Below are 25,492 nucleotides of genomic sequence, written 5' to 3'. Positions count from 1 at the left end.
ATTTCCGCCGCGAGCGTGAAATGCTTATTGAAACTATGAGCTTTTGAAACAGGCTCTTCAACTAAAACATCGAAACTGGGCACATTCATGTCTCCTCCACGAATATGGTTAATCAGTGACCAAATCTTTGCAGGATTTTTAAACGCTCGTTTGAACTGCTGCTTAAAGTCAACATAAACTTGCTTACTTAACTACTTAACTTACTTAAAGTAAACTTTGTTTCTGGCGGCTCTGTAATCTCACCGAAGGTCTGCGTTTTTAGGAGCATGCTTGGAACGCCTCCAAAGCCAGTCCCTGTTCGCGATTGCCCGTAAAATTTTAGGACTAAGCCAATCAGGATTCCGCCTTTTTACGCATAATTTCTCGCCTAAAAGTTTTTTTGAGCTCGTTAAGTATACGGCACATCTTTGAATAAACTACCTCGGCTGGATCGTCCGCAATTGAACTTGTCCAGTTGAAAGATGCCACAAATGCATCCAACTTTCTTTCATCTGTTATTGTCACATGTACCTTATTAACATCACTGAAATTTGAAGCAGTTCCAGATTGTTTATACTGAGGAGAAAAACGACAGGCGGTTACATAATGATCTGCTAGACGCTGAGAAATGATACAGGAGGTGAAAGTGTGATTGGCTACAGGAACAGCGATGTGGTCAAGACGTGACTTAACTTGTCGACCGTTCAAGAAATCTTCACATGTGGCGGCCGCGATCGTGTTTTCAATTCCATATACTGATAGTGAGGAGAGGTAATCTGAAATATAAATGTTGTTTGTGCTTAGAATATCAATGTTCAGATTCCATGTTAGGCAGAACAACTCAGCTTCTTTCTACTTGAGATGTATTTCCTCGAGTTCAATTACAAATATTGTCATGCTACCAGACGGCGGTCTGTATACCACGAGTAATGTCAAAGTCGCGTGTGATAAATTCACGTTTAAGGCCAAACATTCCGCATGCATAAACGTAGTGTCAACAGCTGAAACATGTTTTTCACTCACAAAGACAGCGATCCCTCCCCCACGGCGTACGGGGTGTGCAATAAAACTGGCACTATAACCGTTCACTGTGAACATATCTAAACAGGAGTGTGGTGCATCTATCGCGGTGAGAACAAATATATCAACAAAACCTATAGATTATTCTGCTAAAATATTTAATTGTTCTTAATATTTGCGGAGACTACGAACATTCAACTTTATCACCGTGAATTCTTGATCTTCATTTCGGCCAAAGTTTGCCTTAAACATGGCCTAGTCAGGAAATTCTAGTGCGCTAGGTAATGATCGATAAGTCATTTTATCTTATTGAAGTCCGAGTCGCGAGTAATTCGAATGAGTGTTGCGGCTTCATCTTTCTTTGCGAAGGTCTTGCCGCCACTTATCTATATGAATTTGTAGCCTGCTTTCTTTCTTGCGGTCCTTGCTAACCGAAATAATCTCCTGTTCAACTGTGACAGATTTTCGTTGAAAAAATATAATAATAATAATAATAATAATAATAATAATAATAATAATAATAATAATAATAATAATAATAATAATAATAATAATAATAATAATAATAATAATAATAATAATAATAATAATAATAATAATATTAATAATAATCAATTTGTACATATCATTTTGCTAGGTCTGCCGAAGCCTTCTGTGGCCTTGTATGGCCGAAACCTGGCAGTCAGGCAATGCATGATGTACCCTATTACAGACAAACTAAATGCAAAACTAGAAAAAATAAGAAAAATAAGAAAAAACGTATCACAGGTTTTTCAGGTAAACATGTCCAGTAAACAACACCTAATGTTCAAATGAAAACACGTAGTACACAACAACCATTAAAACTGAGTAAACAAGGCACAATATATAAACGAAGTTAGAACCTATCGAGAACAAAAAAAGAAAAGAATCGTGAAAAGAGCGGAAACAGTCTTACATTCATTTTGGTAAAGATCACATTACAACAAAAGAGACTTTATACATGTGAAAACTATTCTATCATTGCCTTGAGAGCCTTTTTTAATCCCGACAAATTGGTATGATCCAGTACAGCACTGGGAAGGTCATTAAACCGGTGGGGGATATAGTACTTTCTTTGCCCTTTTCCATAACGTGTTCTTGTCCGAGGAACTACATATCTGGGATGACTACGCAAAGCAACACATTTATGGACAGGTTCTCCAAAAGCGTTGCTCCAGAAATAGTGCATCACAATTGTTGAACGAATCATAGACTGCAAATCGGGCATTTCGGAATCTCGAAATAAGTTATCTGTGGTTTGGTTGTAGGCAACACTTTTTAGTACGCTTTTCAATAGGTTGTCAATGCTATGTTTCCAAAATCCGCTGCAATTAAAAAAAAATATCAAATTCCGTACCTTATATGCGAGTATCCTAAAGCATGCACTATCACTTTTTAATGTTGGTAGGTGCATAACTCCTTATACGGTAAAAAGACACATGCAACATTACGTAATCGCGCACAAATTCGAGCCATTTGAACATTCCATGATAATTCAGTCTCAAGTTCTACTCGAAGGTACCTGACAGTATCCGCATATTGTACTGGGGCACAAACACAGTCTAAGCAATCAAAACCGTGAAATAAGACATGTTGACTTGTTACAAGAGCCTTTAACGGATTTCTAAAACATACTAATCGAGTTTTCCGAGCACTGACGTTTATACGGTTTTCTTTAAACCAGTTCATCACATTTTTCATCTCGCATTGAAGTAAAAGCGACAGTTGCTTCGTACTGCATGTGTTTAGAAACAAGCAAGCTGTCATCTGCGTAATGGAAAATCGTACATGAACTTGTTACCTGTGCCAAGTCACAAACGTACAAATTAAAAAGAAGCGGAGTCAGGATGGAACCCTGTGGAACCCCTGCGTTAAGAAACCGCAAAGGACTCTTTTGGTCGCCAACACATACAATCTGGGACCGATTTAACAGGTAGTTATGTACAAATACATGGAAATGCCCCCGAAAACCATAATTATGCAGTTTAGCACATAGAATAGTGTGGCTTACTGAATCGAAAGCCTTAGATATGTCTAAAAACAGCCCACAGGCTACCTAGTTAAGTTCAAATGTTTGATATAGAAGATCCGACAGTTCTTCAAGAAGCGCATGCGTGTTTCTACCAGACATGAAGCCATACTGGGAAGATAGGATGGTATGTTTTATAAGGAACCCCTCAATCGTTTCAAGCACGTATCTTTCCAACAGCTGTGCTAAGAAAGGAAGAACTGAGATGGGGCGTAAGTTCTTTGGCTTCGAAGCATTTCCACTCTTAAATATAGGTATCACGCGTGCTCTCTTTAGTAAATCTGGTATTATGCAAGTATCAAGGATTCTGTTAAAGATAAAAAGAAGCGGATCGGCCAGAACTCTGGCGTTGTGACATATATCTTCTACTGATGTGCCGTCAAGTCCGACAGTCTGGCTTTTTCTAGATGGTGCAACAATCTATACAGGTCTTCTTTAGGTATTGGTGGAAGAAATGCCGAATCAATACTGAACTAAGACCACCATTGAGACCGACAGAGTCCTTGAGTGCATCATTATCAGCGCAGACCAAAGAAAAGAAATCATTAAAGCTGTCCGCCAGATTTTGATTTATAGATCCAAAACTTTTGGTTATCGGGTCCAAATACGTACCTGGATAAGAGCCTCTAAGCTCATTTACCAGGGACAACTTTTTAGCGGGTTTATACCACGAAGAGAAAAATTTATTACGATAGTAGTTCCTCTTAGAACAGCACATCAGTGCTGTAACTTTGTTCCGGGCTTCTCGATAGAGACATTTTAGGTGTTTTGTCATCAGGGTGCTGTCGACACCGCTTTCACAATTTTTCCGTTTCTTGAGTAGTTTTTATTGTCCGACGGCTCAGCGAGTATAGGTGTGGTCTTCGTTTTCGGACCAAGATTGTTTTTCTACATGCCTTCTTTATATCGAAAGTCGCCGCTATAACAGTATTAAATCACTGTTCGCACAGCTATTTGTTAGCATTGCGTGGGAAACTAGTCGGTCGAAATTAAAGCAATCAAATATTTCAATATATTGGGATTCTTTACTTTTCGATGGCTGGGAACTTGGGAATGAAAGGTGGCATCCTGTATAATAGTGGTCTGCCAGCTTTTTCGTCACTCGGACGGAACTTATATTTGAAAAATCTATTGAACGGACCATGACGTGGTCAATACAGGAAGTCACAACGCGAGCCAAAAAAAGCTCCACTCGTGTAGCCTCGTTGTATAACCAACTCAATGCCATAGCCAGCTAAGATGTTCAAGTAATTGGTAACCATGGCTTTCTCCGAGCATAAAATGTCTAAATTGATGTCTCCAATGAGACAAACGTTCGAATTAGGAGGTAGACAACCGAGATTTGGCTTTAGTTCATTCAAAAATATTTGCACACGTTCGGAGGGGGGACGATAAATCGCAGCTAACCACAAAGCCACGTCAGAATTTTCCATGCGGAAGGCGAGGCTTTCCGCCCCCGTAAAACTAAACGTCGTAAGTGTAGCTACGCGTTTAGACTTCATGAATACTGCTATTCCACGACCTCTCATGGCCGTTCTCGTAAAAAAAGTGTTCTTGGTAATTAGGTAGACGTAACTGCGACAAATATCATATTTAACATTTATCTCCGAGAGAACAAATGCATTCACTAAGGCTATGATGTCAGCAACAACAACAAGAAACTGATCCCAGTATTTTCTTATGCTTCTTATGTTTATGTGAATGACTGAAAAAGAAGGCTATCACAGTTTTCGAAAATAGATCCCAATGAACCGAAGTCCGGGAGAGAAGTATAGTTTATCGCCATGAGTTTAAAGCATCTTATCGATGTCAGTGACCGAGGCAATCCTGATGACAGCGCCTCCGTCTTCTTTTCCTGCAAAGATCTTCGCATTCCTTACCCAGATAAACGTATAGCTGTTTTCATTGCCTTTAGACCAAGTTTTCCAAAAAAAGTTCCTTAGTAGCTTGGGTGAGGTTATCATTGAGATACATAGCAGGTGCATTTTTTCCCTGTGCCAAGGCACGAAGCTTGCCACGAGCCACCAGCCAAGTGTCCCGCAAAAACGGGGACGAGAATCTAATGAGCATGATAGGCGTTTTATCTTTTCTAGCAGGCGAACGGTGGATGGCAACCATGTCACGGGGTTCAATATCTATTATTTCTAGCTTCTGTGCGAGATCCGCGATAGCAGTTCGCAAGTTTTCACCCGATGAAAATGGAAGCCCGTGTAGCTGAAGGTTCTATTCAGAAACTCATTCGGAATGGAATCAGGCACAGGCGACTTTTGTGTTTAAATTAAGTGGGAGGGAAAATATTTATTATTGTTCAGGCAAAACAACATTCAGCATGTCAAATCGCAGTGCACGGAGGCAAAGAAATAGGAAGACTGAACAAAGAATGAAAATAAGCATTGCATCTGTTGGCGATTTCTGATTGGACGATAGTAAAACAACCATCAGTTTCAATGAACCTCATGTTTTCGTACGAGGGTGAAAGGTGACGCCAAAAACACCGTGGAAAAGCTTTCATAAATTGCGTGAGCTTACCTGAAAGATTTTCTTCTTTCTCTGAAACCTTCTTTTTACGCAGCAAAGACAGGCTCGAGATTTCATTTGTATCCTTTTCTCGCTTTCGTTTCCGGCGTTTTATGTTACGTTTAAGTTGGGCAATCTCACCATGTGTCTCGTTAGAAATATAGCTGTAGAAGAATGTATAGAAAAATAGTTAGACATTAGTAAAATTCAACACATGCGGAAGTTTTGCAACCTTTCCTCCAGTATTATTCGTCATTTTGATGCTAGTGAGTGAAAGAGTTTTTTTTTGTACCAACTCCAATTTTTATACAGCGACACCGATGTGCATTGGTGCATTTATTGTGTTTAGTTTTTTTTTACATTTAATATGTGACAATCGCTTTTACAATACCGCAATATGTGTTAAGAAATATATTAATGCGGTATTGCGCTGGTAGTATATTTTTTAATTACGTGCGCAGTGCACAAACTGACAACGCAAAGACAGCGATTCAAGCGCCATTCTAACAACTTAAATTTTTATTTGGAAGCAACGTGCAATTTAACAATTTAAAAGAAATAGATGTGGGTCACGTGCATGATGCTCGTCACGCATTTAGAAACAATAACAGCTATCATGCCTTTCAACATTTCAAACGATTGTTCACTTGCGCTCTAGTCTCGTCTTGTTTTTGTTCTCGTTGTCAGCTTGCCTGCGGGTCTTTAGTGGACAGTTTTCAAAACGCGCTCTCTTTCTATCCAACTACAGTTTATTAGTTTGTTTTTTTTACTTCGTGCAGTTGCACCAGTCGTACGAAAGCCGCCAATGATCTGCACGTACAACTTTGACAAATTCTCACTGGTCTCAGTGCTACCTAGTGATGGCCTATGTGACCAGATATACCTAGACTCTGTGTGCAGAGAGTCGCCCTGCAACACAGGTGCACAGTGGACCGTCACAGGAGTGCTGAAAGACTTTCTCGAAGTTACCAAAGCAGCGAGAACGGGCAACAACAGAACAAGGCTGGGCCTGGCTTTCGACTCTCAGTAAGTTTTCGCACACCTCTGACATGCTTCTTCTGCGCCCGAGACACAACGACCAAGCCCGGTTTTATAGATCCGGTCTATAGTAACCTGCAGCTTATTGCTAAAACTTTTCTTCACTAAGAATACTCGCAATAAATCTGTAGAACGCCACTCACTTAGAAGCAAGTGCTTTCCACTCCGCTTTATTTAAACCGAATGAAACAAAGAACGTCTCATGCATGGTCATCCCGACTGCCTGGTGTTCAATAATCGGATGGCTAGAGATTGTCAAAAGCCGCTTCGATTTTTCATCGAGTATAATGAAAACCTCTTATACTGGGTGTTTCAGAGAACAATCTCAAAAGTTTTAAAAGGTTGCCTGTGGCAGATAGCTCAATTCTAGTTTATGGGCCGGTCTACTCGAAGCGGCGGACACTACTTGCACAAAATATCAATATGCAAAATCGACTAATTAACAATTTACTTATGAACTTTGTAGATAATTATCTTATGACCCATATTGCAATTTACAAACTCTAGCAGTGAACTTCGCAAAGTGGATCCACTTGGAAGGAATTTTCAGGATGACGCCAGTTTCGAGACATAAATTCTCGTACTTTGCGGAGAAATGCATTGGCGTTCTAGTTACTTGTGTGCTGCAGTGCATGAAATGACGTCTTGTGAGCAAATTAACTAGAACGCTAACAAATTACGTTCGCCTATGCTTCCTTTAGCGTTCTAATCTGTTAAATTAGGCCTCTTCTTCCCTATTCTTCTCATCTCTCTCTCTCTCTCTCTCTGTGTGTGTGTGTGTGTGTGTGTGTGTGTGTGTGTGTGTGTGTGTGTGTGTGTGTGTGTGTGTGTGTGTGTGTGTGTGTGTGTGTGTGTGTGTGTGTGTGTGTGTGTGTGTGTGTGTGTGTGTGTGTGTGTGTGTGTGTGTGTGTGTGTGTGTGTGTGTGTGTGTGTGTGTGTGTGTGTGTGTGTGTGTGTGTGTGTGTGTGTGTGTGTGTGTGTGTGTGTGTGTGTGTGTGTGTGTGTGTGTGTGTGTGTGTGTGTGTGTGTGTGTGTGTGTGTGTGTGTGTGTGTGTGTGTGTGTGTGTGTGTGTGTGTGTGTGTGTGTGTGTGTGTGTGTGTGTGTGTGTGTGTGTGTGTGTGTGTGTGTGTGTGTGTGTGTGTGTGTGTGTGTGTGTGTGTGTGTGTGTGTGTGTGTGTGTGTGTGTGTGTGTGTGTGTGTGTGTGTGTGTGTGTGTGTGTGTGTGTGTGTGTGTGTGTGTGTGTGTGTGTGTGTGTGTGTGTGTGTGTGTGTGTGTGTGTGTGTGTGTGTGTGTGTGTGTGTGTGTGTGTGTGTGTGTGTGTGTGTGTGTGTGTGTGTGTGTGTGTGTGTGTGTGTGTGTGTGTGTGTGTGTGTGTGTGTGTGTGTGTGTGTGTGTGTGTGTGTGTGTGTGTGTGTGTGTGTGTGTGTGTGTGTGTGTGTGTGTGTGTGTGTGTGTGTGTGTGTGTGTGTGTGTGTGTGTGTGTGTGTGTGTGTGTGTGTGTGTGTGTGTGTGTGTGTGTGTGTGTGTGTGTGTGTGTGTGTGTGTGTGTGTGTGTGTGTGTGTGTGTGTGTGTGTGTGTGTGTGTGTGTGTGTGTGTGTGTGTGTGTGTGTGTGTGTGTGTGTGTGATTTACAAAATGTGCCGTTCACGTGGGCACGGAGCCCGATCCCCAACGTAACACTTACCCCTAGCGGCTGCAGCGCCATTTCGATGTGTCTTACGTTGTTGTTTTGGGCTGATAAGGCTTCAGTCGAGAGACATGTATGATATCGGTCACTGGAAAACCAGATATCTGTGGTGCCAATGGCGATATATTACATGATACTTCGGTCACTTGGCGAAGAAACAGCTAAGGCCTAACGTAAAACGTGAAAGCCGTCTTTCCCATAGGCTGACGCGAGGAGAAGGCAGCCAAAGCAGGAGAAATTACAGAAGAGTATGCATTTGGGCTGGATGGTTCATGATTACGAGCAATAAAAAACAGCGCGAAAGAACAGGACGAGTGAAGGGACACAGATAGCAGCGCTGACTAACAACCAAAGTGTCTTTATTCTTTCAGTGAGCATATATCTACTCCACCGCTATCTCAAACATCAGAATCGACAGCATTGGACATGCGTTGGGGGGATTGCAATTATTGCGATAGGAAGGCAATCGCCTTCGGAAGGAGAGATATAGAGGGAAGGCTTACACATGCTTCGCCGCTAACATGAATGTGAAAAGCTTCGGAAATAAGGCGTGCGTTGTCATGGCGGTATTTTTACAGCTAGGTCACATCTTTGAAAGACGGCTCGCAGCCGCATTCATTGCGATGCAGTGGTAACTGACTATCTTTCGCTCGTTTTTGAACTTCGTTTCAGTGCTGATGCACCGCCTCGTTTGGCCGACACAAGAACGCTTGCATAAAAGAAGAATCTTATACACCACACAGTCACAACAGCCACCAACAAACCTCTGTCTGTGCTGCTTTTTACGACTTTTGTTGTTGTTCTCGGTTACCTGATTACCTTGATGGCACATGCCACCTGACTTGCAACCTTGAAGCGGCAACCTTGAACAGGCAACGTGACGCCTGCCCTGCTGACAATCTTTTTGAGATTATGCGCAACCTGGTGCACATATGGGGTAACCGCAACCATTTGGCGTGAGTGATTCCCAGACTGAGCAGCTGCCGACTGTTTTCTTTTAAGGCTTGTTGTGAGGCTTTCAGCGATGCTGGTCAAAAGCGGTGCCGGGAAACTTCAGCCTGGCTACTTGCTTTTCGAAGCTTACGTCCACTTGGTGGTCACAAGACCTGATGAGGGCCGCCTTCATGCAAGATCTTGCAGTACCACGCTTGACTTTCTTTGAGTGCACGGACGAAAAGGGGAGAAGGCTCTTATGAGACCGAGGAGCGTAACCCCAACATACATAATTGCTAGAGAACGATAGCACCAAGTATAAGAAACGGAACTTGTTGTCTGACGGATGCTCCGTGGTCAATTCAATGGCATCTAAAACTACGCGGAACAGGTCAAATATTATAGCAGCAGCAGGTTTCGCGTCAGTAGTGTTAGTATTGTAAAAAAATAAAAAGCCATCGACGTATCGCATCACTTTGCAGTGCTTGTCTGGCTGAGATTAGTTCCAAGATTGCGGTCATAGTTGGTAATTAAAATGTCACTAAGAACAGGGCCTATACAAGAACCGATGGACACACCTTTCTTCTGTATAAAAAACTTATCCTCCATGAAAATGAAAGTGGAAAGCATGTAAAACCTTAAAAGCTCTAAATACTTCTCGACATTGATACCACGTGCATTCTGAAACCTAAGAACATCATATGTGTCAATACAATGGCTGACTTCAATGCGTATATCTTCTTGAGGCAAAGAGTAATGTAAGTCCTTGATATCCAAGGAAAAGGCTCGGACAGCCTTGGGACATTCCTCACAGAGAAAGGGGGGGGGGGGGGCAGTACCTGGCTTCCTTATGAGGAAAAGGTCATCGATGTCAAGGAGGCACGAAATCCTTTGCAGGAACACTCCCACTTCTCGTTGCCAGGTTCCGTGCTCAGATACAATGACCCGAAACGGGCACAGTTCTTTGTGCGTCTTGGCGCTGAAAAACACAGAAAGACTGGTTCCGTTGCGGGCCTTTATGGAGGTGGCCAGCTTGGAGAGTCCGGCTTTTTCGCAAAGCTGAACAGCCCTTGTTTTCACCTTCGCACGAGCCACTCCATGCACTTCCTTAAAGTTGCCTAGAATGGCCGAATCTGCTTTGCTCTTGTACAAGCCGCCATGCATCGCGACAAAACCACCTTCTTTGTCGGATAGGAGCAGCTTGAGCCCCGCATTCCGAAGGACGGTCACTGCTGTGCGGAGCCGAACTGTGTTGGAACGCTTCCGCTTACTCAGGGATGCGGTGGCTGGTCTAAAATCGGGGCGGCGAGCAACAGAAGGTCAAAAATGGCGTTAAAGCGAACCCTCAGAAAATAGTGTTGGCACAGCAATGTCGTATATGTTCCGAAAGGTATCGATAACTTTATGTTGCCACGCTATAGCTTACACGCAATTAACTCAAATCTTCCTGGCACCTCCTAGTAGCCAGTGCCACAGCGATCGGTGGCAGCCATCTTCTGTTTCGTTTGGAACGGCGCAGTCTGCGGCTATTCAGAAAAACTTGAACTTTTGTTCGGCATATTAATGCGTCTTTACGCATACACGTCACTTTGACGGGGTGAATTTTAGTCGTTTTGGGCCATCGCGTGACAGACAGGACGAGTGGGCGTAGCGCAAGATCGTTTGACTAAAAGGAATTGGTCAAGCAATGCACTTCGCTAATGACGAGAAAGGCGTCGAATCAGAAATTATTTTTCTTTCATTCGGTGTAGTCGTGCATAGTCAATGTACACTTGTCATATCAGATGGGGCGTTTTGCGGTTTTAGTGACGTCGCGTGACGGAGAGGCGCAGTGGATTGTGACTCGAGAATTTTTCACCAGTCGTCGTGGGCTGATCGCCATCAACGGAATAGGAATTGGAATAGAAAAATTTGTAATAGCTTTACGTTATAGCGCCCTATATGGACAAGAACTCATATTTGACTGTCGCCTGAATTACATTTAGCATAACTGCTATATCCGCGAGACCCCCTTCCGCTCACACCAGTCACCAATGACGCACCTTCTGCCCGTCCCCAGACTCTCCCCCCGTCGGCGGCTCCTACAGAGACAGAGCAGGAGCACGACAGAGAGCAACCGCAGATTACTTCGAAACGCACTGCGCGCAAGACCCTCTGGCATGAACTCTGTTCAGTGTTTCGAACGCTTTTTATTACGGCTACCACGGACATACCAGTGGCGACGAGACACCCGATTGCAAGGTCACGTCGACCTCTACCTGTGCTACGCAATCGCAACGCAAGCACGGGGCCGACTACAGGAATTGACTGGCTCATCGTCGACATCGTGGTTTGGACACCTCCAGTTCTACTTCGAAGGGCTAACAGCAGCTCGGACCCCAACAAGAAGGTGGCGCACCTGACGACGCTGTGCGGTGAGGATATGTACGACACCGTCTGCGCCTTCGTGCAACGAAGCCGCCCAGCTGAAGTGGCCTGCGATGACATTGTTGTGGCACTTCAGAAACACTACGACCGGAGACCATCCGGCGTCTTCAGCCGAGCTTGCTTCCAAATACGTGACCACTTGGAGGGAGAGACGGTGAGCGCCTATGTCGTGCCGCTAAAAACCCTGGTCGCCGACTGCACCTTCGAGAATGTACGCACATTGGTTAGTGGAGCAGCAAATACCGAAGAGCATGTTGCGTCAACAGCGTCACCTGCCAACGCAGCAATGCTTCCCTTGGACACTATGTCGCGTCGCTGATTCGTGTGCAGACTACGGGATGATGTCCTGCAACAGACACTTCGCTGATGTTGGCCTGACAATCACAAAGCCCTTTGACATCGCTGCTCTAGTATAAAGCACTGGCCAACAGCAGCGAGACATCGGAAAAAACATCGAGCTGGTTCCCCAGGCGACTCAGCAAGTTCGTCGCGATCAGGCAAGCACAGACCGATCTTCTAAGCCACAATGCCGCTGGCGTTGCGATTGGCAGCACAGCCCCCAGTCATGCAAGCACCAAGCTGCTACGTGCAATTTTTGCCGCAAGCGCGGCCACATTGAGGAGGCCTGCATCACGAAGAAAAAATAGGCCAAGGGGCCACTACAGCGACATAAAAAATGAAAGCCTCGAAGATGATAACGCAAGATGAAACACAGCACAGTCCACCAGCATCAACAGTGCTGTACGACATACATAACGTTGTCAAACTCGGCACGCCACCAAAGATCATGGTCAACCTTACTGTCCATGACCAGCCCATACAATTTGAAGTATATTTGAGAGCAGCACGGACGCTCATCAACGGGCGTACGTACCGCAACGCACGGCCACAGAACGCACCAGCACTTTTCGATGACACTACACACCAGAGAACATGGTCGGGACAGCACCTCCCACTTCTAGGTAGTGCCAACGCAGAAGTTGTGTACAACGGCACTATTGCAAAACTGCCTGTCGTGATTGTGAAGGACACTGGATCCCGCCTCTTGGGCAGAAACTGGCTCGACGCTCGCAATATTCATACCTGTGACATCCACTAGGCAGGAGAAGATAGTGCGATCGAGCAGCAAAAGCTAGTCTAGCGGCTGCAGAATAAGTTGGAGGCGGTCTTCTATGGGGAAATTCCTGGACATAACCGTAGACATCGAGCTTCACCCAGACGCTAATCGGTAGTTACTGAAGAACAGACCCATACTGTTTGCCCTGCAACCTGCCTACGAAAGGGAGCTAGACATACTGAAATAGCAGGGTATCATTGAGCATACCCAGCATTGAGACTGGGCTAGACTGCTAGTCACCGTGATGAAGAATAACGGAAGCCTACGCCTTTGCAGGCACTACACATTCACCGCAAACTTGGCGACAAAGTTGTCCTCATACCCGCTGCCGACACCGCAGGATGTCTTCAGTACACTACTACGCGGAGGCAAGATTTTCAGCTCCCTAGGCTTATCTCAAGCTTACTAGCAGCTCAAGGTAAGCGAGAAAACTATAGCAGTGCTGACTCTTAACACCACTAGAGGAGTCTACATGGTTAAGCGACTACCATTTGCAGTACCGACAGCTCCAGCAATTTCCCAAAAGTACATGGAATCCCAGCTTCAAGGAATTCCTGGCATGTGCGTCTACTTGGAAAATGTAATCATCAGTGACGCAACCAGTGAGGAACACGCAGCTCGCCTACAAATGTTTTTGGAAAGGCTTGCTAGCGCGAACCTCCGCTTGAGCATGAATAAGCATTGCATCGCGGTGCCCAAAGTGAAATTTTTCGGCCACCTGATCGTTACTAAAGGCATTGACCCCGCCAGAAATAAGGTGCGGGTCATAGCGAAGGCACGCGCTCCAACTAACGAGCAGGAGCTCCAATCTTTTTTCGGGCACCTTACGTTCAATGACCGCTTCCTATAACACCAAGCAATGATGGCCAATCACCTATAAACCCTGCTGAAACAGAACGTTCACTCAAATTGTTCGCCACGCCATGAGAAAGCACTTAAAGCCTTGAAAGAGCTGCTCAGTGAGAGTGTAGTGCTCAGGCACTACGACAAGACGTTGCCCTAACTCTTGACGCATAACACGCTGCCCTCCGGGTCGGTGCAGTTCTCCCTAAAGAGACGATCAAGGAAGAGAAGCAGCGATGGCCTTCGATTCCCGCACGCTATCACCTCCAGAAAGCAATTTGTCTCAGCTCGATTGTGAAGGACTGGCCATCGTCTATGCTGCCACCCATTTTCGTGAGTATATTGTGGGCAGATGCCATTTAAGGGGGCCGCTTTTGGGCATCTTGGGGCCGCAGAAGCCGATTCCGCAAACCCTGTATTCCCGTATCACCAGATACGGGAAGCGCCGAAGCATCTCTTCGACACCATTTAGGGCCAGCCTATAGTTGGCTGCAGGTTGATGTTCGAAGCGCTACCAAACCCTCCGTTAACAGCCGACAAGGTCTCAACGGCCACACAAGATCACCCGACGTTGTCCAAGCTGTACAAAGCTCCACAGGAAGGTAGCGTTAAAAAACTTGAAGTAGACAACTTCAACGCTTTACCCCAGAGAGCTACGGAGTTCAGCGGCCATCGTGGCGTTATCACGCTAGGATCACGAGCTGCCACTTCAGGCCCACTGCGTCAACAACCCACGGCTCTCATCCACGCCGGACACAGAGGCGTGGTCGAAATGGTGGAGTGCGCAAGCAGCTGCATGTGGTGGCCAGGAATAGAGAAAGATATCGGGACCCTGGTGGCAGAGTGCACAGCTTGTCTGACCAATCTACGCGCTTTGCCTCGAGCCCCAGTTCCGAATTTGGACACTCCGAACACACCTTGGCACACCCTGCACCTCGATGTCGCTGGCCCAATTGACGGATTCACGTTATGGTGGTTGTGGACGCCTAGAGTAAAGTGTTGAAGTTCGCCACAAGAAGAATACAACATCGACATCTGTTGTCGAAGCCCTGCGTTCATTGTTTTCAAGGTTTCGGCTGCCCCAGAAAGTAGTATGCGACAACGGAACCACATTCGTGTCGGCAGAAATCAAGAAATTTTGCAGTGACATAGGTATCACGGCGGCAACATCTGTTTCGTGCCACCCAGTCGAAAACAGACAGGCCGTGCGCTACGTTTGAGAGCTAAAACACGCTTTCGCAAGAGGAATCCAAGACGCCATGCGCTGCAGGGAACTCTAGATTTGAAAACAAGTGTTTGCCGCCAGTTTCAACGAAAGTTAGTAAGTATGTAAGTAAATTTATTTTCCAGGTTCAACGGGAGGGTTCTCTAGCTTGACTATGTCGAGAAAAACACCAGCAACCAGTTGTACACGAGTGGTACAGAAATCAGACACGCATACAATAGTTACACTCAATAAAGAGGAAACATTCACCAGTTATACATACAGAGTCTAATAATATATTTACATATCAGCCCGGGTGGGTCGGTATCTATAATCTGTACCTATGAACCCTGTTGGGTCCCCACCATTGTGTAGAAATGCATCAGCTTGATTTCTTGGCTAGTCGACGTCAACGGGACGGTTACCCGCCGGCACCTCAATCAGCTACGCCACTTAGGAACACATTCCCCGCCGTCTGACACCGCCAAAGGTAGCACTCCTCAGGCTTTTTTCAACATGACTCGGCAATTATTCAAGGAACACTTGCTCCTGAAACGACACTTCCGACACAGCCAGCGGATCCAGCGGAAAAAAACATGCCCCAAATGTGATCCAGACAACACGGCGCCCGCATAGCGACGCCCTCCAGACCGCTAACAAGCTCAATACTAAGGGGAGAGGAAGTGTTATGTCTACGAGCTCCCCTTCTTCCGCTCACACCAGCCGCCAATGACGCACCCTCTCACCGTCTCCAGACTCGCCTTCCGTCGGCGGCTCCTTGGGAGACACATAGAGCAGCAGCCAAACAGTGAGCAACAGGAGATGACTTCAGACGGCGCTGCGAGCAAATCCCTCTGAAATGAGCTCCGTTCCGCGTTCTGAACGCCTTTTTATTACGGCTACTGCGGACATAACAATAATTATGCTGCTGGCCAAGGCTTTGGAAAATATCAAGAATCGCTGAATATCCGCGGAGGTCGCTGCCAAATGTAGCTGAAAAGACAATCACGTCGTCAATATAGCATAGGCCTGCGTGACGCATGATTCCGCGTCGAAGGGTGTGCATCATGCGTTCGAATGTTGTAGGAGCGTTACACAGTCATCAAGGCATTGACTTCAAGTGGTAGACTTCATTTGCAGTAACAAAAAGCAGTTTTCTCGCTAGCATTTTCAGCGACGACAATTTGCGAGTAACCATGACGTAAATCGATCGTATAGATACAACTAGCAGAATGTAATCAGTCCAGCGCATTGTCGATACATGGAATGGTGAACACTTCATTTTTCGTAACCTTGTCTAGGTGGCGTTAACCGGCACCAAACCTCTAGGTATTATCCTTTTTTCTGACCAGGACGACGAGTGACAACCAGTGACCACAGGAGGGCTCAGTGCTCTGTTTGGAGGTCGTTTTTGCACCTTAGTTTGTATGACTTGCCCTTCAAAAGCTGGCATGCCGTTAGGCCGTCAGTGAATAGGAGATCCATCAGCAGTGTGGATCATATAGATGGAAACATAAATGCGACCCAACGGATGATATATAAAAACAAACAAAACGTGGCAAGAATACCGTAGTCGTCTGAGGGCGTGAACATAGGCAGGGCTTAGGACGGCCGGTATTTTGGCAAATTTGTCTGAACACGAGATGGTTGACGCAGAAGTTTCAACAGAATCGCAGCGGCAATCAGCTTTTGAAGCAGAAATGACACAGTCTTTCAATGAGTACAGTAGGGTGAGCGATCACTTTCACTAAGTACATTCACAGTGGACCCAAAGTTTAAAAGGAGAAGCCAGGCACGACTGCTGGTGACACTGACGAAAGCTCTTGGAAGCGCTATGCGACGGGTCATGATGACGCCATGAATCAGTGAGGCTAAGTATTGGTCGTCAAGAAGGGGCGGGAAACGTTACGTGGGGAAGTAGGCCACAGTAGCAGTTTGCAGCCGAACGAATTTGACGCTACGATGGAGAAACTGATGTGCGGCAGCATCACCACGCGAGCAGGAACGTTCAAGGCAGAGAAAACCGGCAGCAGAGACGATAAGCGCAGAACTGAGTGTTATGAAGTCAGGACAGCGGAGGGAACTGATATTGAGAGACCGTTGATAGCACGGGCATTGCACATTCCAGTCACGGCTGTCGTGCTTTCATTGGCTACTCGCATGGCAGGCACTCGGCGAGTGTTAAAATTTTACAGAGAGCGGTACGGAGCTGCAAAATGGTGAATGATAAAACTAACTTCTTATTGGATGACTAGTGCCCCAAATCCAAGCTACACTAAATGGAATGCGAAAGCGGCGAAGCCAGTCAGTGCTCATTCGAAATCGGATCAGAGCGTTATGGGCGTTGTTTATATATCAGTAATCGTAGGTTCCAGGGTAATCGCTGGTGCTCGCGTGTCTCCCGGAAAGTTCTCTACCATTAGCGTCGCGCACACATATCAGCTTACACAAGGTTCGAGGACAACAGAAGGCGGATAAAAGAACAATGAATAACGCTCCAGAAACTTCCGATACATGCAGGCGCGTCGTGCGCTGAGCGATAGAATTTATTCGTCGATGAGGCGCGGTCACCCGATAAACAAGTACACGTCTTAACTCAATATGCTCTCGGAGAAGAGTACCAGTGGTTGCGACAGTGGCTGGAGCTGTGCTCAACCCGCGAGCTGAGGAAGGAAATAAGGCTCTGTGCCGTAACACTATCAGCAAGAGCAATATATATAGAAATACCTGAGCTCGATTACTTATGGCTATTTCACTTAGGCTATTGAATTTTCATTTCATAAATTTCTAACTGTCCTTACGGTGCCTATTGCAATTCACGAATGGTAACCGGCGAGCTCCGAAGGGCTATCCACTTGTAGTTCTCAGGATGGCACCAGGTTCAACGTGCTCATTCCCAAAGTATACAGCGAGATGTATTGATGCTCCGTTTATTTGTCTGATTGAATATATAAAAGGGTGTTTTGCAAAACAACGTAGGTGCAGCAGTGGGGCTGCATGTCTGAAGGCGCACATCTTGAAAGCAGTGCTAAGCTAAATATTCGTTCCAAGTGGAAAAACCCATGGAACACATTGGATACAATCTGCAATTTGCAATTTGTGCGATAAGTAATCGGTTAAGAACTGAATTAGTAAACACTTTCTGGTACGATGTATCTCTAGCTTTGCCTCACACATTTATTGAATCCCTTTTGGAATAGAGCACAGCAGTAGCTACTCGCTGTTGGCGCTGTTATGGAGATGCCCGGATGATCTGCCGCGTGCCAGCTGGCTTGAGCATGCGGAGGCTCAACTTCAACTTCGCCCTCAAAATGGTGGTTCCGGTTCTCCGTAGCAACCCTCTCCCCAACCTTGTTCCATCTTGCGAGGAAGACACCAAGTGCACGAAGAGTCCCTAAGAGCGCTGGGCTGGTGACCACTGCGTTGTGGCAAAACATGCGCTCATTTGTCACGGACCCGTTTTCGACTCTATAGGAATGGCGTCAGTATCAAGGAAGGCCGGCTTCTACCGAGGGAGACGCTGCCTTTGAGACCTTTTCGTAGGAAGGCAAAGCGCTTGGGCCAACGCTTTGCGACTATGAAGGGTCCTTCATATGGCGCCAGCAGTGGTGGTCTGATCGCATTGTGTAGAACAAAAATGGGCGTACAATAAAGCACCTTTCATAAACGGCTGTTGTGTATATTTTGTACGTTCCACAGAACTGTATAAACGATGCGGATGGCACCCTTGAGGCCTCCTACATTGATTGATGGAGCAAATGGAGGGTCAGAGAACTCACTAGCCAGGTAGATTGAGCATGATAGGAAAAACAAGCTTCCCTGCTCAGCAGGAATCGTCAGTTCATAGCATGCTGCTACATGCAAGAGGGATGAACTGTAGGTGCTCCCTCCGTCGTATTGAAAAGTGTACTTATTTGTCTTTATTGCGGAACGGCATTTCACCTTCTAAGAAATGCTGTTGATCAGCGCAGGGTGCGCCTACATGTGTCCGAACTTTCTTGTGTGTTATCGCGGCTTCTCTCCGCTGTCTGTTGTCACTGAACCTCGTGCAATCTGATCACCTGTACGCGCCACGCGAATTGTGTAGAACTTTCTGGAAAACGCGCAGGCACAACCGAATATTCTGGAACCTTTGATGACTTATGTAGAAAAGCCGACGCACTTGACCCGCAGATATGATTTCGGCGATCGCTTACTGTGTTCGCCACTATCGTTGTGCTTTGAGTATAACTTATTTTTGTGGGCACAGGACCCGGCTTCTAATAAAAAGGTAGTTTCATCGTTCCCAGCATCGGGACTGTTTTCTTCATCGTCACTACAATAGGACAGTATCAAGGTCTGTAACATTATAAACGTAAAGAGTGGACGCTCCCGTAGGTGCCTGCGGCCGACTTTGGTTCTCAGCGCGCCTTGCGGAATCGGCGAAACGCACCAGCCTTCAAGATTGCCGCCGCACGCCAACGAATCTCTGAAGCCAAAATTTCATTTTCATTTCAGTGAATATTTCTGTCTAGGTGGGGACAATAACGTGGGATAAATCGAGTGATGTGATGCAGGCGCTTGGGCTTCTACTTATTTGTCGCGACGATGAGTGCACCCCCCAAAGGTGTTTAACTTTATGCTAGTTTGATTTAAATTCATATTTGGTATGTTTCAAGTTGTAATTTATAGAGTAAAAATCACGCGAATTCTTGCTGAGGAAGTAGAACTTTATCGTTTCTGGTATTGTGCTTCTTGTAACTCACACCAGAAAGGAGTATCTTAAATAAAAGCGCAGTGTTCCTCCTATATCAATCATCTTGCTTGACAGCCAATAATACGGAAATATAGACATTTTATTGCAGGAAGATTGTGAGAATACTGGCAGACATTTGAAAACTGAAAATAACTGCGAAATTCAAGTAATATAAAGTAGTCGGAAATTAAGGTCGTTATGGCGGTAAACTTTACACAAGCATACCAACGCGCGCAAGACATGTTCCAACAATCCAGAGAATGAAGAAAAAAAAATCTGCACAGGCAAGACAGCAAGTAATTTAATCAGACTAGGATTGTTTAAGCAGGGATAGATATGACGCTTTTCCTTGTACTTATACGAAGGAGAGTGAATGAGCTAGCAAAGCTGTGACAATGGTTGCGTGCCAAAATAAAATGGCTGCAAAAATAATTGCGCACGCACCAACATCCTCATCTCGATTGTGTAGGCCAGTGAGTTCTCCTTAAACAGCTGCAAGGTATTTACATCTCAGTACGTTAAGCACTTCCAATGTGTTGAGGGTCTTAACCCGCTGTCTTCAAAGCCTGACAATCGTCTACTGACAATTCAAAATTTACCCTTGAATATGCATGATGTCCTTTGACTGTAGAGTGTGTTTTTTCAGGAAGGAATAGTGGAGATTTCTCCAATACGTAGAAGGAAAGGCAGAAGGTAAGAACACTGGGTGCTTCAAAGCTTTAGAATGTGGATGCTACGTTCTTTTGAGTAACCGTCAAAGTTTTTTAGTGGAAATGCTATATTGTTTCGTGTAATGCATATTTTTCTGATCAAAGGACGAGCTGGCACTGCTATAAGTGCTGAGAAACAAGAAACTTTCTATGGTAAGGACTCCATACACAATAAAAACATGAAAACACGTATCTTCAGCCGAATGCAAAACACCGACAACGCTCGAGCGCATCCAGCCTATTACAAAGGTTGAGAGAGCGCACACTATTGCCATACTGCAAATATTCCACGTGTACAGCTTTAGTAATAGTCACATTGCAATATGGGACACCAAGCCACTGTGCGTAACCTTTCTGAATAAATCAACATAAAGCACTCTGCACCCAATGGCATGTGTGCCTAGGCCGTATTCCTCAACAAACCATTTTATTGTTTTAAACGTGCGTCGAAGCTCAAATGCTGCCACGTCGCTGTTATCGCTGGCATCACCACTCATTGCCGCCCATGATGAAAGAAGAATGCAAAACAAAATTCAACGTTGCAAATGGGCAGCAGCTGTTTGTCTTCAAGGCTGCCATGCCCGTTACTCCTTCATGCGGCTAGCAGTGACCTAATGAAATACGAAGATTACAATTTTTTAACATGCAAAAGAACTTCCTGTGGCCTTACCTTGAAACGGTGATGAAGTAGTAGTGTCAGACGCTGGCAGAAGAATCCAACAGCGATGTTTGGGAGCATTTGAGTGAATAACGACGCCTCGATTCCCCCAACGGTGCCTGGCGGGGCTTCGGCCTTGTCGGGTCATGCCGCCTGTCCAGCTGCTAGCCATGACGCCGCAGCCACGGCAACTTGCTGTGCTCTGCTTCCTAGCGGAATCGCGAATCTTCATACTTCGGCCGCGAAACGGCTCGGGTGCCCACTCCTGTCGTTTACCATGTTACTCTATGGTAAAAGTGTGGAAGAGCGCGGAGATGAACTTACGATGGCCCGCCATCGGTGGTAATATTCCTGGGCACACGGAAGCGATTGAGCGACACCCTACCGTGTCCGGCGGCGATTGATTTCGACGTGATGTCATTGAGGGGTAGAACTTCAGGCCAACGCGTGAACCAGTAATGCATCCTGAGCGTTAGTGGTTCAAGAAATAAAGAACCATGACCAGTTCAAGAACCAGCCGTTCTTGGATGGAGGCAATGGGTCAACATTGTGAAGGTGTACGATCGCTGAAGTGGCAATCAGAAGGACTGACGGCAGTCATTGTGTGTCTTTCGACCTTGACTTGCTGGCACTGTCCAGCAAGTCAACAACGTGCCCAGCGACCGGCGCCAGTAGTCGTGTGTGGTCAAAGGCATCACGTATTACGAGTCATGCAGTCGCACGGACACCATGGTGCAAGGAGTGCAAAGCGTCAAAGAGGACGCGAAGAAAGGATGCTGAGAGATGAGGGTCTAAAGAACAGCAAGGCTTTAGATATAGACAACCTACAAATAAAGCCCATAAAATATGTTATCCAATACATTACATCTGCGCTCGCTCACATATTCAATCTCGCTATCCAGTAAGGTCAAATTCCTGACGCACTGAAACGATCCAAGGTAACAGTAATTTACAAGGGAGGCAATAAAAATGAGACAAAAAATTACAGGCCAATATCTGTGATACCAATTTTTTTTAAAGGCTTAGAAAAAATATTGTTTTCTCGACTGACTAACTTCTTTGACAAAATAAATCTTTCCGACGCGCAGTTTGGTTTTAGGAAAGGACGCTCAACCGAAACAGCTTTATTACCTCATAAAGAAAGCGTGCTACAAAACATTGAAAATAAACACATAATTCTCGGTCTTTTCGTAGATTACAGTAGGGCATTCGATTCACTTAACCATAACATACTTATATTAAAACTCTCGGACTATGGGGTTCGCGGTAAGCAGCTCGAACTATTCCGTTCGTACTTAGCCAACAGGACTCAGTCTGTGTACATCGGCAATTACCATTCATCTCCCCTCGATATAACATGTGGTGTACCTCAAGGCAGTATTTTAGGTCCTCTTTTGTTTAACGTTTACATAAACGATATTGTCCGTATTGACACAAGCTCAAAATTTATCATATATGCTGATGATAGCACTATCCTACTCTCCGGAACTGATGAAGCCGATCTAGCGTCAAGATGTAATCAGGTCCTTGAGAAGCTCTTATTCTGGTCAAATTCTAACTGCCTCAAGATTAACCCAGCTAAAACTAAAGTACTTTTCTTCCGTGCAAAAAAAAATAAAGTAATCGATTTAGAACAGGATATATACTGCGATGGGCACAGGATCGAAATCGTCAGTGAATATAAAATTCTCGGAGTAACATTTAGCTCTAATCTCACATGGGATTCGCATGTTGACAACTTCTGCAAAAAACTTTCAATGACCACAGGAGCTCTATCGCGTTGCCGTGTAATTCTCCCAGTGGAAGCCAAAAAACAAATTTATTCTGCATTGTTCGCTTCTCATAATTATTACTGTAGTCTCGTATGGTTGACCACTACACAAAGGAATATTACGAGGATTTGTTTATTACAAAAGAAAGTTGTTCGCAATATCGCAAATATCGATTGTTTAGCTTCCACAGAATATTACTTTAGGTTGTACAACATTATGAAAATACAACATATGTATGAATTTCGTGTTTTGCGTTCATTCTATGCGTCTTCACCCACTTTTAAAAACTTTATTAGTACAATAGCACTGCTTCAGCAAAATAGCAATGATCGTACACGTTCTCTTGACTTTTGGATAATTCCGCGTTTCCACACTTTTTACAAACTGCAGTCTTTGAAATATAATCTTCCATTCATACTAAATAAATACAAAGATATAGTAGAGCCCACACTAGCATTACTTCAACAGCTCTTTTCTTAAAAAAAATATCATACCTACCACTATTGTCGCGAAGCTACGTACATTCATATTCTTTTTTTAACAGAAGCTAAATACTCCTGTGACTGCTTGTATTTCATATTGTAGTGTTTTTGGAATGTGATATCTTTTCCTGATGTATTATATGTGTTTCTGTGTATGCATAAGTGAATTCATATATGTACATGCATGTGTGCATATATATATATGTATGTATATATATATATATATGTGTGTGTAGGAATGTGTGTATATATATATATATATATATATATATATATATATATATATATATATCTGGTCTTATATAAGCATTATATCTGGTATTATGTATTCTTATTCTCATGACCTGTTATTTTCTGTACATTTTTGTTTAACGGTTCGACATTCACGTCGAGGTCAAGCCCTGCCTTGAATATGGTGTCCGGGCCTCTGTCAAGCTGCAGACCACAGCTTTTAGCCCTGTCAGCCACAAAACTTGTTTTGGAAAATAAAGAATTTGATTTGATTTGATTTGAATCGTAGCAATTACTATTCATTTTCCCGTTGTTAATTACTTGTTTACACCTTGCGCGTTTCCGAAAAACTGTTACGTCTAACGCGTGCCTTTGCTTTGAATTGATAAGTTCGACTTCAACCTGCCATCTGCTTGTCGGCTGGTTAGCTCAGATGGCAGAGTGGCTGCCCCGGAAAAGCGGTGGTCGAAGGTTCGGGTACTGGACTAGGACGAATTGGTCTTAAAATTCGAGGCATTTCTCTCGAGGAACCTGTATGGTTTTACTTCGTAGCAATTTTTACGATTAGGTGGACATCTCGTTTTCTCTTTATTCGTTTTCTCAGTCTGGCGGAATGATAAGAAGTGTGCTATCTGCTCCAGGTCAATATTTATCAATATCTTTTATTATATGAAAAATACTTTTGGATAAATAAACGCTCTTTCAGATTTGTTTGGAAGTTTTTACGTATCGCGCTACATTTATTGGTCCAAATTTTGTCACTTCTCATTTAGTGCCAGTAACAACTTAGCGATCTTCCACTCTGACGACAACCAGAAACAAATCACTGAGGAACTGTGGAATACTTACAAATGTTCCCACTATGCAACTCTTCAAAACAACATCCGCTCATTTACCAGCCCGGCGATGGCAGCGTCGCTATGGAACCCATTGTTCGTAAGTCTCGTCAGTTTTCCTTCTTTTTAGTGCTCACACTTAAGCGGAAACCTTACCAGTGGATCTTCTATCTAAATTCCTGCCGAAGGGTAAATTGTTTTTGTCCAAAAACACTCCACCGAGTTTGAGAAAGCTTATTCCGTTCAAAGCTTAAATAATAAAAGATCAAACCACTTTGGGAACTAGTTTTCTTTATGCAAGTTTTTTTTTCACTGTGAAGCTGAAAAGTAAACAAGCATGAATGTAATTTTTGGATTCTGAAACATGAAACAGTATCACAATAGTGTAAGCTACGCCTATTAAGACATCTACGGAGAAAAAAAATGGATGTATTATATTCCACTCTGAAATGTACTTTTCACGTTGTCTGACAACTTATATTACCAAGTTGTACGCTTTGCATTCTCCAGCTGACGTACTTTACCGAACTGCGACCTCCAGCTTTAGTGTAGAATTGCGTATCTGTAAGTTTTGTCATTGAGTATGTCTTTTTTGTTTAAAATAGCGAATCTCAGGAATTTTCTTTAAAAGTTGCTTGCCCTTAGACAAAAAAAAACCTGCTAGAGAAGGTAGAATTGAGCATTCTCTCCTCATTTCAACAAATTCAACTCAACTCGGTTCACTGACTTTCCATTTTTTCTTAAAAAGCATTTCTGCATTTTATACGCACTTGAGTTAAAAAGCTTGGGGAAAATAATTTATTGACTGCTCATAAAAATACCATTCTGCAGTTTTACGAGGGAGAATTGCGATCTGACTGCAAAGCATGCCATAGTTGGAAACTCTGGAACAAGTTTCGCCACCTGAGCTGCTTTTAATTTCACAAATTGGACGGTACGCGAGCGTTTTCGCCTACCGCCCTTAACGGAATAACGCCGCCGCGACCGTGGTCGAAACCGCCACCTTGCTCTTTCACCTGAACTCCATAGGCGCTCATCTAACTTGGCTGGTGACTGCTGTCTACCTGCAATGCAGACATTTATAGGAACTCATTTAGCCAGATCCTCTAGTATAATAATTGCAGTAGAAGTATTGAAAATGCAGAATGTAGTAAACGGTAATAATTGCCTGGAAGGGAAATGAATGCCGAGCTGTAGTAAACCATCTATAATTTCCTGGAAGGGGATTGAATGCCAGCCATAGTAAACTAG

The 25,492-nt window shown here is 44.4% G+C and overlaps 1 protein-coding gene across 5 annotated transcripts in view; it reads left to right on the top strand.

Moving 5' to 3' along the window:
* The window catches only part of LOC135895841 (uncharacterized), a 77,080-nt gene that overhangs the window by 25,691 nt on the left and 25,897 nt on the right, over positions 1 to 25,492 (top strand). For 4 of the 5 annotated variants that reach the window (XM_065424071.1, XM_065424063.1, XM_065424047.1 and 1 more), the window contains exons 6-7: positions 6,346 to 6,592; positions 24,179 to 24,341. In XM_065424071.1, the coding sequence (XP_065280143.1) occupies positions 6,346 to 6,592; positions 24,179 to 24,341 (410 nt within the window). The remainder of the gene's footprint in view (positions 1 to 6,345; positions 6,593 to 24,178; positions 24,342 to 25,492) is intronic. The other variant, XM_065424055.1, reaches the window with a different exon arrangement.

This window comes from Dermacentor albipictus, chromosome 8 (genome assembly GCF_038994185.2).
Source record: "Dermacentor albipictus isolate Rhodes 1998 colony chromosome 8, USDA_Dalb.pri_finalv2, whole genome shotgun sequence".
Taxonomy (NCBI): Eukaryota; Metazoa; Arthropoda; class Arachnida; order Ixodida; family Ixodidae; genus Dermacentor; species Dermacentor albipictus.
The sequence above is the reverse complement of the archived record's forward strand: the minus strand, read 5'-3'. Positions and strand labels throughout refer to the sequence as shown.